The sequence below is a fragment of the Gallus gallus genome, chromosome 1 (assembly GCF_016699485.2).
Source record: "Gallus gallus isolate bGalGal1 chromosome 1, bGalGal1.mat.broiler.GRCg7b, whole genome shotgun sequence".
Lineage (NCBI taxonomy): Eukaryota > Metazoa > Chordata > Aves > Galliformes > Phasianidae > Gallus > Gallus gallus.
In genome coordinates, this window is record NC_052532.1 from 68,480,344 (window position 1) to 68,493,009 (window position 12,666).

A 12,666-nucleotide genomic window follows, 5' to 3' on the forward strand; every position below is an offset into this window, starting at 1 on the left:
CAAAACAACAACTCTGAAAAGCTATTTCTCACGCCATACAAAGTAAAAGAAACCAGAGACCAAACTACAGGTAGCTTAATTTCAAGACCACTACTCAAATTCCAATCGAAACATGCTATCATCTTTGAACTAAACTGCACATGTATTTAAGTGAGAATCATTCTGCCCAGGCCAGCATGTGCTCGGAAGCCTTGCAGAGCACCCAGCAGTGTACACACACACACACACACACACACCTTCCCACAGCAGGCCGTCAGGGCCCCACAGCTGCACAGAAAACACCTGTGCTTCCCAAACTGTGCACATTCACAACACAGCTGAAGCACACTACTAAACTTTTAAGAGGAAACGTTTCCATTATTCCAAAGCACTTCTTTCCCGTGCGTAGGGCAGGAAAGCCCTACAAAAGGGGCAGACTAAGAACAGAACAAGAGAAGATCAAAGCAGCATGTAGTCAAACGCGAGGACGTGTGGCTCTGGGCAGCCTGGTCTAGTGGTTGGCAACCCTGCACATAGCAGGGGGCCTGGAAGCAGATGATCACTGTGGTCCTTTTCAACCCAGGCCATTCCATGAGGTGAGCTGGTGGCCACAGCACCTTTTGCTCAAGAAGGCTCTTCCTACCCACGCACAGGGCAGCTGTGAGATACGCGCTGCTGAACCTCCTCACGCTCTTTCCTTCCTACCTTTACAGGGCTCTATCGCGGAGTTACTGTGATCTGACTGCACCCAAAAGAGAGCTTTCAAGCAAACCTGGTCTGAACGGCAGCAGACGTTGCCCCGGTCCAGCTCTGTCAGCACTGTACTGAATCCCTTCACGGCAGCAGCAGGACAGCCAGGTCACCCCGACGTGCCTGAGCGACCCCGGGCACCACAGCCCTGGCTCAGCAGAAAGCAGCGGGCTCCGCACGGAGCTGTGCGCCCTGCCGGCAACAGGCAGCGGCGGGCCTGAGGGGCTCCAGCGCAGCAACAGCGTGACGGGAGCGTTGCAACACCGCTCAAATCTCTTGGGCACGGAGATCAGGAGCCGGAACTAGGAAAGCGTGAGGGGAGACCTGAAGGATGGGGATATTTCCTCGCTTGAGAGGAGGACTAACTCAACTGGCGACTGTCCCTCTTCTTTAGCCTCCGTGCTCTGCGGAAGCAGGCACAGCCCCACCGCCAGTACCCTGCGCGGGAGTCCGGCCGGCCCCGACACCCTCACGGCTCCACGTACCACGCAATACCGCGGGTACTACGCTGCAGCTCCTCAAGTCCTCCCCGGCTGAGCCCGAGCTGCTAATGGCAAGAAGCACGTTTGTCACCAAGGAAGCGACCGTGCCTGTTCGATGGAGAAACACCCGCTGTGCCTTCGCTATCTCGGGGCGCGCCGCTGCCCCCCCAGCCGCTCCGCTCACCGAAAGCACCGGGCCCCCGCCGCGCAGCCCGGCCGCAGCCGCGCCACGCTTCCGGACAGCCGCCCCGTCCGGCCCAGTCCCGCCGGGACACGCGCCCCGCCCCGCCCCCCGCCAGTGCGACGTGTCACAGCGGCGGAGCGCGGCCCCTACCGCGCCGAGTCCCGGCGCCCTCACCTTGTTGGTGGGCACGGAGCGGAGCCGCTTGAAGATGGCGCCGATGTCCTGTTTGCTGGGCTCGCACATGGCGGCAGGCGAGGGAGAGGCGCGAGGGTCGCCAAGCGGAGCCGCCGCCGCCGCCGTCCGCTTCGCTCTCCGGGCCGCGCCGCCGCCGCCGCCGCACGCTCCGCCCCTCCTGCCGGGCGGCCACGCAGCGGGCGCGCGCGCAGGGCCGCCCGGCGGGGCGCGGCTTGCAGCCGCCGGCGTGGCGCGAGGGGACGCCGGTTGCCATGGGGACGCGCGGCCGCGCCGCGTCAGCGCCTGGTGCCGGGAGGCGCGTGGGCTGAGCGGCGGCGGGGCGGTGGGCCGGGCCGGGCCGGTCCTGGGCTGCGTGAGGGGATAAAGTGGGGGAGAGCGACAGCAGCTGCTAGTTTGGAAGGAAGAGAAGTGGGACAGGTTGCTGCACCTGTGAACAGAATGGTTTCCACTCCTGGCTGCGGCGTGTTGGTTTCAAGCATTGTGAGAAAACGTGAGGAGACCGTGGCTTCCTCTGGGCACTCCCACTGAAGTATGCAACCAGGGACAAATCTTGGCATCTCGGTGTTGTTGTTCACCAGAGGCCCCCGAGGCCTCTATCCCATCCTCCCCTCACTCGTCACGTGCAGAGGAAGGACTGCACAGGTGCCCACACGTGAAACAGGGTCGGGACAAATTTTCCTCACATCTCTTTTCACAGTAGTAAAGGTTCAGGGGACCTCTGCAGAGTGGCTGCTCTAACCTGTTGAAAACAGGGCCATAACTAAGTTATCTAGGGCCCAAAACGTCCACCTCCAAGCCTTGCATGGAAATCTAGCTTCAGGCCCTGGCCTTCACCCTTCATAGGTATCCATACATCCTGCACACGTTCTCCAGATGTGCTTGCCAAATCCCATTGGGCTGCATGAGGATTGCCATCCTAGCCTACAGCTGCTGGCCTCTCAGGGAGAAAGAGTTGCTCAGAAATTTCCACAAAAGAAAGTCTATTGCGTCAGCTTCGTAAGTATTGAAAGGGGAAGAAAAACAAAGGAAAGATTAACCAAAAAATAAAAAAAATATAAAAAAATTATCTTATCTTGCCAACTAAGTGGAAAAATCAACTCTGGAAAAACAAAGTTAGTCTGAAGACTAAAGCACCTGGCAAAGCCCCAGGGAAGGACAGTCTTTGTTACTGTCCCATACTCTCCTCAGCTACACTACCACTTCCCCAAGTAATGTCACTCGAAGGCAACTAGTTGCATCCCACTGCTAAACCGGAGTGCACAGGCAATAAGTAACACCATGGGCTGTTGGTTCTTACTTCAGAACTGACTGTTATTTCAGGAAGTGGTTCATCTCTGCCCCAGTATCAGAATGTCATAAACCTGCTTCAGTTGTTCAGAGCCACTCTGCACGAGGCTCCATCCTTGACAGGGTACAGAAACGCACTCTGCACTGTCTCTGTCTCACATAGTGCCTCTATCCCAAGGCCACACTTTGCCATCCAGATAAGTGGGTGTGCAAACTAGACACACCTGTTGCAGCCTGCAAGCTCAGCTGATTGCCAGCAGGTGAGATCTACACAGGATGCAAGAAAAGCACTTAGCACATACATAGGAACTTGAGGGATGTAAACATGACCTGAGGCAATATTAAAAGCAAACTCTAGGCTTGGGAAACAGGTGATACAACAAATGGACATAGAAGAATAGGGCCGAGCTATCCACGGCTACTGGGGAACAGGCAGTGCCTGTAATTCACTGGCTGTTCTTGCAAGTTGAGTAAATAAAAATATCTCTAAAACCTCTACCCTTCAAGGGTGCCTGTAGATTGAGTGCTGGTGTGTCCTCTACTTTGGAGTTAGGTGCAGAACAGGTCCTTAGGCAGAGCCGGTAGTAGAGCAACGCTGTGAGCAAGGCTGACTCTGACACCACTCGTGTCCTCAGCCCTCAGCAGATTTTCATCTTGACTGTTGTGGCTTAACCCTGTTGGCTGTTAGCACAACACAGCTGCTCACTCACTCCGCACTCCCAGCAGGAGGGGGAAGGAGAATTGGAAGGGCAGAAGTCAGAAAACTCATGGGTTAAGATAAACAGTATAACAAGAGGGGGAGGGGGAGGGAAGGCAGGGGGGAGAAGCAAAAGAAGAAACGAAGAGGAAAAAATGATAGAAGACTTTATCACCACAAGCTGATACTCAGCCAATCCCCAAACAGCAGCAACCCTGATGAAGTTCCCCTCAGCTTTTATTGTGTGATGCTATGTGGTGTGGGATATCCCCCTTGGTCACTCTGAGTCAGCAGTTCTGGCTGTGCCCCCTCTCAGCTGCTTGCTCACCCCAGCCTACTCACTGGCAGAGCAGTGTGAGAAACAGAAAAGCACCGCTCAGTATCGATTACAACATTAGTGTGCTATCAACACTATTTTCATCACAAATCCAAAACAGAGCACCATATGAGCTACTACGAAGAATATTAACAATACACGAGCCAAAAAGTAGCACAGCAACAAAAATCTGGTAAGTCTGAGTATGCATTCATTCTCTGGCCCCATTATCCACATTAAGTTGTACTGTCATTAGCTTTCTCCTTGAGAAAGAACGCCAATTTGTTCAAGGTATTTTGGAGACAGCCTCATTTCCTTTACCCATGCTTGGTTTCCTTTAGGAAACTTGGTCACACTGAGCAAAGTTTGTTACTGCTCACATCTGTGTTATGCATAACAATAATACGTTGCCTTGTGGCAGCTGCAGCTCTAGAAATTCAAGGCCTGCCTCTCTCTTGCAAATGATATCCTCAACGACACAGTACAGTCCCAGACACATATCATTCCAGACTACATAATCCATCCAGAAAATCTTCTCTTTGGAGCAGAAAGATCAAGCATCTAAACATCTCCTCCCACAAAACAGAAACGAAGTTTAGCAGTATTAAACTACATTAAAAACTAGTTGAAACCAGCTGTACATATCAATAATATACTTTTATTTAGTAATAATGTATTGTTTGTACTGATAACATCAAGAAGCATAACCACTTCATCACACACGTGAGGTTTCTTGGAGCTTTCTAATCTTGAAAGTAGTCCATCTCAACAGTATTATCCAGTACAAAGCCAAAAAGTTACAATAGTATAATTTTCAGACAAGTCCACTGCATAGACAATATTCAGTTGTGCTTCTGTAAACCTGTTTGCATTAGGAATGCAAGAGACTTGCACAGTTGCATTTAGAAGCAGCATCCCACTGCAAAACCTACCTACGTTGGCCAGATGATAACATTTAATCTTTGGCAGGGCAATCAAATTTCTGCATCTTCTGCTTCAGGTTTCTAGAAATATCTACACCATAATACACAATTACTTCACAATTAATACGGTTGCTACTTCATTGGGTTAAAGCTTCATGGGTCATGCAGAGAGGTGACCTCGCTGAGGTAACAGGTAACTTGGATTTTCAGAATGTTAATGTCCCTCATAGAAACCTAGATACATTGCCATGGAATAAGGAAATGGTCATTTCATAAATTAGACACTGACTACCATAACAAACAGTGGGAGGTTACCGGTGTGTTGCCCAGAGGACTCATGCTCGAACATGTAAATTGTATGTTTATCTGTGAAAAGAGTAAATAGAAAGGTAGTGGTTTATCGATACTGAACTACTTACGTTTACAGAAGTAAAAACTAACAGTAGAAATACCTTGTATAATACTAACCAGGTAATAAAGCAGCAAGTAAATTTCAGAGTCAAATGCAAAATAAAAATACAGTCTGCACTTCTGAAATGGGGTCGCAATTAGCTACTACAAGAGAGTGCTGCTGGTTGTCTTTTTGGAACTAATTACAGGATCGCTTTTCTGACCTACTTCATCTACTTCTGCATGAACAATAGTTTGGTGTTCAGCTGTTGACAAAGCAATGAATGGAATGTTGAAAATAAGCTTTTCTTATTTCACAGAACAAAAGAAACAGATCACTGGCAGCTTGAAATATTGTGGCTGAAGCGTCGTTGCACGTTGTCCTATTTTCTTTGCTCTTCCCAAGGCACCCACAATGTGCTACTGGCACAGATTTCATCTAACCTACTACCATCAGTCTTCTCTGCAGAGAAGAGGTTGTTACATCCTCTGAAATGTGGACAGTGCTCAGTAAAACTTCAGGTGTACAGAAGTATTCTCTGAATGGAGGGTTCAAGAACCCTCTATGGTATTTTTGAAACTTTGTGCTAGAGGATCAACATCATATCGCATAGGAATCTGTATTTCTACCAGGAGAAAGGAAGTAAAGCAGGCTGAAAATGATATATGCTTACCATCAGCAGGTAAACTGTTAGAAGTCAAACACACTGAAGTGATTATCTACTGCAGTAATTACCGCATGACCTTTCTTACGCTCTGAAATTGCTCTTTACATTATAATTCAAACAAAACGAGTAGGTAGAAGTATCCTATGTTATCAGGAATAACTCTTATTCTCACAGATCAGGAGCAGGCTCTGTAGATTCCTTCAAATGACCACAATTAGCAATCTCTATGATATTCTGAGGTAAATGAGTAACTGCCAAACCAGAAAGGTGGGAGAAAGATTGATAACATGATTGTGTAACCTCAGAGCTAATTTTTAGAAACAATAGATGTGACTCTAGGAGAACAGGAGGTATTGCTGCTGGACATCCATCCTTCATTACATCATCTCCCATTTTCTTCCTTTTCTCCTTTGTTTTACAATAATATATAGCTATTTTACTTTAAAATCACCCAGATCATATCAGATTAGTACACAATCACTTCATCTGTGGTTTCCCCTTGGAAGACTCAGTGTTTCTACTTATCGCCAACTGTTAAGCCTGCTTTGATCTTCTTCGCGAGTATTATGTATAAAGATATAATTAGAAGAAAGACAACAGAACAAAAATATCCAGGTCAGCTATGGCAAAAGCAGTTTTAGTATGTCAGGCCAACTCCACAGACATCTCAACAAGAGATAATAGCAATGGGTTGGATTGTTATACCAAGATATAACCGTGTTGTCACTCATGATATTGAGAGTGTATCTTTGCTTTTACAATCTTATATATGTACACCAAATTTGTAGGCTACAATATAAAGTTATAGATACAAGTAAATTAGCAGTCTGGGGAAAAAAAAAATGTGCTAAAATTTTGGTGTTGAGTTCTTAAAGCATCAGAGGCGACAAATTAAGAAGAATTTCAATATAGCTTTGTACTATACATAAGGAACCGTTCATCTTTACACATTTCCTAATAAAATACCCTACTATTTTCCCCCCAAAAGACTCTCTTGACAAATTAGGGGGGGTGGAACACTTGCTATGCGAGGAGAGGCTGAGGAAACAAAACTTGTTCAGCCTGGAGAAGAGATGATTCTGGGGGTCCCAGGAGCAGCCTTCCAGCAGCAATGTGGAGGCTACCAAGACACCAGCCAGGCTCCATCAAGCATAGCAGAATAAGACACAGTGGTGTCTTGCAATAGGACAGGTTCCAACTGCAAGTAAAGCCAAGGGAGAAAGAACACCATTATAATGATAATTAAGCATTGTAACTGCTTGAACGGAAAGGTGAGGAAATCAGCCTTTGGGAGCTTTCCAGACCAGCTCCAAAGACTTGAGCAACATAGTCTGAATGCGGAGTTGACCGTACTTTAGATCAGCCACTGGACTAGAGATCTGCTGTGGTTGCTTCCACTTAGAATCTAAGGTTACTTCACTAAATTTGACACCCAGCATAAAGAACTAGATTATTTAGATTAAAAAGTATTGATGCGAGAGACAAGATCAAACTTCTGGCTAGCAATCACAAACACTACTATGTTAATCGCTAGCAGTTAGCAAAGAAGAAAAGCAAAAAACAAAAACACCTCTCTCACAGAAGGTAGAAGAGACTCAGATATTACAAAAAAAAAAAGCTTAGTTGTTCATACAATCTTGACTTGACTATACCATGGAAAGCACCCTCGTAGTACATTTTGCATACCCACAGCAAGGCATGAATCTCCTCTTCTTCCACAAACATTTTGCTGCAGCGCCTAAGAGCTGTTGTGCGCTATGCCTAGGCAGCACAGTGCGACTGATGGCGTGCCCATCCTTGTGACTTTTTTAGATAATACAGATTTTTGTCATCTTGAATTGCAATCAAATGTACTATTTGCTTTACAAAAGTATTTTTACATACATGGCAAGATGAAGTGCATTCTGTGCATTTAAGAGATTAACAGATTTTATTGTTTTCTAAAATATATTACAATATGGAGACCCAAGGCAGTAATTCCTGACAGATTTAGTAACCATTTTGTGAATGAATAATTATGTTAAGTTTTCCTTGACAGACATACATACATCCACTTTCAGAGCTTGCACATTTTAACGCATTGAACATTATGACTAAGTATATCTATACATCTGAAAAGCAAACGATAAAATCCAAAACTACCAACAGTGTTTAATAGTTACCTCAAAATAGATTTGTTAGCTTCATTACAGTGTAGCTTCCTAAAGTAGCATATCTACTCACCTGATACTTGATTTTTTAAATTTTTTTCTTTAAAACACAAATCTGCTGTAATTTACAACCCAGTTTTAAATGTCACAAATGCATACTATTTGGCACTGTTACAGACGACCGAGTTGTAATTGCAAACAAATGTATTTTTTACAGTGTTCTGCTACAGTAATCCATGTAAGGACTAAGGCTAGTTTATATGTTGACCCACAAATTTATCCACATTACAGATTTTGAGTATGTTAGTGTGTGTCCTGTACTTCTGAAAACCTAATCACAGAATATTTTGTCTATGGTACAGTCATGAATATGGCAAGAAAGCAGATTTAAATATACCTATAATTTAAACTCTTAAAAGTCTAAATCTTATCCACATCAAAAGGTTCGATAACTAATAGCCATGCTCTTTATATTTTGGAATATCAAATTGTATGTACATATACACAACAGATAGCCTCTTAATAAAAAGCATTTTAGTCTATTTTACAATCTTTGTTCAAAAAAAAAAATCAGTCTTCACAGATTTGACATTTCAAATCACAAAAAAAGTCATTAGCAGTTAGGAGGATTTTTTTTTTTTTCCTGCACACATGTGCCAGAAATAGATAGTATTCTGGGGCTTATGTATGATTTATCTCATTATTAATAGAGAGCTACTTAAGGTCTACAAGGAAAACTCATTTAAGTGCCAAACCATATAAACAACATTCATAACAGAATCCCAACCCATGACACCTGCAGATATCTGCTACAAATAACCTTCTGTAACAGATAGTTATTACATATAATATCTGTTGTACAACTTCGAGCCATGCTGACAACATTGAAAGATCACTACAACATGGAAAGAGTTTTCATTCAGTCAACTGATGACTAAATCTATGTCATAATTTAAGTATTATATGATCAAGCATACAAAAAGATGCTTACCTACATAGCATTTAAATAAAAAAATACTGCATCTTTCAGACATTGCTAAGAACAAATAGAAAATCAACTAGAATAATCTTAAAAATTCAAGTTGCAAGTTACTGAAGGTCACTTAAAATAACCGATTAAACAAAAGTCAGCATAAGCCACACACCTCGGGTAGGATGAGGCACAAGCATAGAAAATGCAAAAGTGTTTAAGAGTCACAATAACAGACCATGTGGAATGAAAAAGCTTAAAAAGTATTTTTCCTATCACTATTCTTTTTCCACCTAACCCCTTTCATTTGCATTGTGCACAAGTTGTGAAAACCACATGAAATTAGTTCTATGCTCTGTCTTGAAATCACTGCAATTTCAGTATTGAGCTTTCTCTCCTTTTCGTGAAAATATATACACTCTATACATCATTCAGCTTCCTCTTGGTTTAAATATATACTGTACAGGCCTGCAGAGCTTTTGTAACGCTTCTGTATTAGCTTTGTCCTTTGTCACTGGATTGGTTCTACATAGTTTGCTGGGTATAAACCAACTTGTCCGTTGTCCAGACGTCCTTTGCACCAACCCTGTTCATCTTCATTCTCCATTTTAGTTAACTCATCCCCTGCAAAAATAAGCAGCATTGTTAAAAAAAAACCTGTGAACTTCTAAGTAACAACAACACAAAGCTAACATGACAATTAGCTACACATCCACTCTTGTTCTCTTGCCCACACCAGCTCCCAGCAGAAAGCCTCTCGTCTCTGCTCTTCACGCTTTTCATACTAATATCATTTACTAATTTGCACATAGGATGAAAGACCTCACTATTTCAGGAAAGCAGTGAGAAAGGAGCTACTTTGAAACAAAAACATTACACTAACAGCATTTCAAAAGGGCACAAATAGCATTTTAAGCAAAATTAAAGAATGCCATTTTTTAACTTCATATATATGGTGTTATTTTACTGGAAGATCAAAGGCTCACGTATAGCTCAAGATAGATGGTGAGGGATCTGGAGCACAAGGCTTATGAAGAGCAGCTGGGGGAGCTGGGACTGTTCAGTCTGGAGAAGAGGAGGCTCAGGGGTAACCTTATCACTCTCTGTAGCTACTTGAAGGGAGGTTGTAGTGAGGTGGGAGACAGCCTTTTCTCCCATGTAACCAGTGATAGGACTAGAGGAAACGGCCTCAAGTTGTGCCAGGGGAGATTCAGGGAGATTGGACATTAGGAAATTCTTCTCCCAGAGAGTGGCCAGGCACTGGAACAGGCTGCCCAGGGAGCTGGTGTAGACACCGTCACTGGAGGTGTTCAAAGAAACATTTAGACATTGTACTGAGGGACATGGTTTAGTGGGTAATACTGATGACAGACGGACAGCTGACCTGGATGATCTCAGAGGTCTTTTCCAACCTTGGTGATTCTATGATTCTATGGTATGAACAGTCAAAGATAGTTGTGGATAGTAAAACTACCTCTAAGCAAACAGAATAATCCTACACTGGGTTATTAATCCTACCTCAACAAAAGGTCAGCACAAATGAAATAAATATTTCATTAGGCTTACTGTCAATATATACTTGTCTTAAGAGCCGGTGAAAGATAAGAACACGTTACAAAATGACATGGCAGTAGAATTCTCTTAAGTAATTCTTGCTGCTTTCCAGTATTATACTACTAGGTTGTGATGCAGGAGAATTTAAAAGAACCTTATGCCTTACTCTGTCACATCTCTTCTTTCCTCATCTTTTTTTTAATGCCTACCTTTACACTGCTGGAAGTTGGTATAGAATTGTAGTTGGAAAAAATTTAATCAAGAACTTGTTTCCTAACTTGAACAGCAAGAGCTAACACTGAATATCCATTCAGGTATTTAGGAACTATAAAATAACCTCATTGTGCACCTCTAATCTGCATTCTCAGGAAATACTTAGGCATTAGTCTGCAGACTTCAAGATGCTGTATACGAGCAAATGAACATCCACCTCAGCAAAAAGTCTACCAGGCAAAAAGAAGGCCACATCACCTGAGTTATTTTCGCACATACAACTTCTTTGAGTCAAATTATTTCCATAGGTACATGGAATTATATTAACTCATCTCTAATGGTTATAAATACACAAAGTATTTCAGAAGTCTTAGTATATTTAGGAGAGCAAAAACTAGTGTAGGCAGTATATACGGTTCGGTAGAAACAGAACAAGCATCATAATATATCTTCTGTAGTTGCTCTCTTACTGGTGAAAAGGTTAAAACTTCATCTGTGGAGAAGAACTTAGAGGTCCTCGTGGACAAGTTGGCTGTGAGCTAGCAGACTGCCCTTATGACTAAGACCAATGGCATTCTGAAGTGTACTTAAAAGAACATGGCCAGCAGGTTGAGGAGGGTGATTGCCCCACTCCGCTCTACCCTGATGTGGCCACATCTAGTGTGCCGTGTCCAGTTCTGGGCTCCTCAGTTCAAAGACGACAGAGTATGCCAAAGAGAGAGGCTAGAAGGGCACAAAGATGACTCAGGGGCCTGCAACATCTCCTGTATGAGGAACAACTGAAAGACGTGGGACTCTTAGTCATCCCAGGAGCCCTCAGGAGAAGACTGCAAGGTGATCTCATCTCTGTTTATAAATATCTGAAGTGCAGGAATCAAGTGGGTGGGCCAGGCTCTTTTCTGTGGCGTGCAGTGACAGAACAAGGGGTAAGAGGCAAAAACTGGAACATCAGAAGTTCCAAACAAACATGAGGAAGAATTTCTTTACTGTGAGGATGACAGAGCACTGGAACAGGCTGCCCAAAGAGGTCGTGAAGTCTCCTTCTCTGGAGATATTCAAGATCTGCCTGGACCTTACCTGGGCAACTTACTGTAGAGAACCTGCTTTAGCAGAAGGGTTGGACTTTATCTCCAGACGTCCCTTCCAAACCCTACAATTCTGTGATTCTGGGATCTCTAGTTTGCGAGTCTACCAGATAATAAAAGAAAGCTATGAACAAATACTTGGCTTATGGAGATGTTTTGCAACATTTTAAACCAGTGACCTTGGAGGTTTATTAACGTATTATCACTTTTGACAATTATACGCACAACAGGATTATAACAGAAAGAGTCTTTACAAATGCAAGGAAGATAGCATGTATGCTAACACATTTTGACAACGCTGCCTGGTCTACATTTACTGTAGCTATTTATTCTCAGCTATGGCAGAGAACTAGACATATGCTAAATGGTTACGTCCCCTGCAGTTATGCGATTATAAAGCCTCTCATAAAATATGGGTAAAGTTATTCCTCCTCTTTGGAAGCCTACCACATTTGTTTGCCAAGGGGAAAAAAACAAAAGAAAACTGATAACAACAAAAACCAACAGATGTATAAAGTATTCCACTAATAAAAAGGTGAGTCCCAAGTCTATAGAAAAATAATACATTTGATGGACGCTGCACAAAGCCTATATATATAGTAGCATGTGGCTAGAAGTGATCGCAAAAGCATTGTAGGCAAATTCTTTGAATACCTAAGGAAATTCCACTGGAGAATATCCTCATACATTAAACCAGCTCCCTAACATGCATTAATCGCCTGCTGACAGCTGCTTACGAGTCTAGGCATAGTCTGCATAGGAAGACAGGAATAGAACATGCTTTAAACTGGCTCCTGCCGGATCCAGTCTATTGTACATTTGG

At 43.7% G+C, this 12,666-nt stretch overlaps 2 protein-coding genes across 26 annotated transcripts in view; both read right to left on the reverse strand.

The window, feature by feature from the left end:
- The window catches only part of ARFGAP3 (ADP ribosylation factor GTPase activating protein 3), a 33,729-nt gene extending 31,984 nt beyond the window's left edge, over positions 1–1,745 (reverse strand). For 4 of the 9 annotated variants that reach the window (NM_001397113.1, XM_025149051.3, XM_040697614.2 and 1 more), the window contains exon 1: positions 1,570–1,745. In NM_001397113.1, coding sequence (NP_001384042.1) covers positions 1,570–1,638 — 69 coding nt within the window. In that variant the 5' untranslated portion in view covers positions 1,639–1,745. Of the gene's footprint in view, positions 1–1,214 lie in introns of all 9 variants that reach the window. The other 5 variants (NM_001397114.1, XM_046939552.1, XM_046939554.1 and 2 more) reach the window with 3 other exon arrangements.
- A 2,783-nt stretch (positions 1,746–4,528) lies between these two features.
- The window catches only part of PACSIN2 (protein kinase C and casein kinase substrate in neurons 2), a 66,505-nt gene continuing 58,367 nt past the window's right edge, over positions 4,529–12,666 (reverse strand). For all 17 annotated transcript variants that reach the window (XM_015290083.4, XM_015290076.4, NM_001159511.2 and 14 more), the window contains one exon: positions 4,529–9,615. In XM_015290083.4, the coding sequence (XP_015145569.1) occupies positions 9,503–9,615 (113 nt within the window). In that variant the 3' untranslated portion in view covers positions 4,529–9,502. The remainder of the gene's footprint in view (positions 9,616–12,666) is intronic.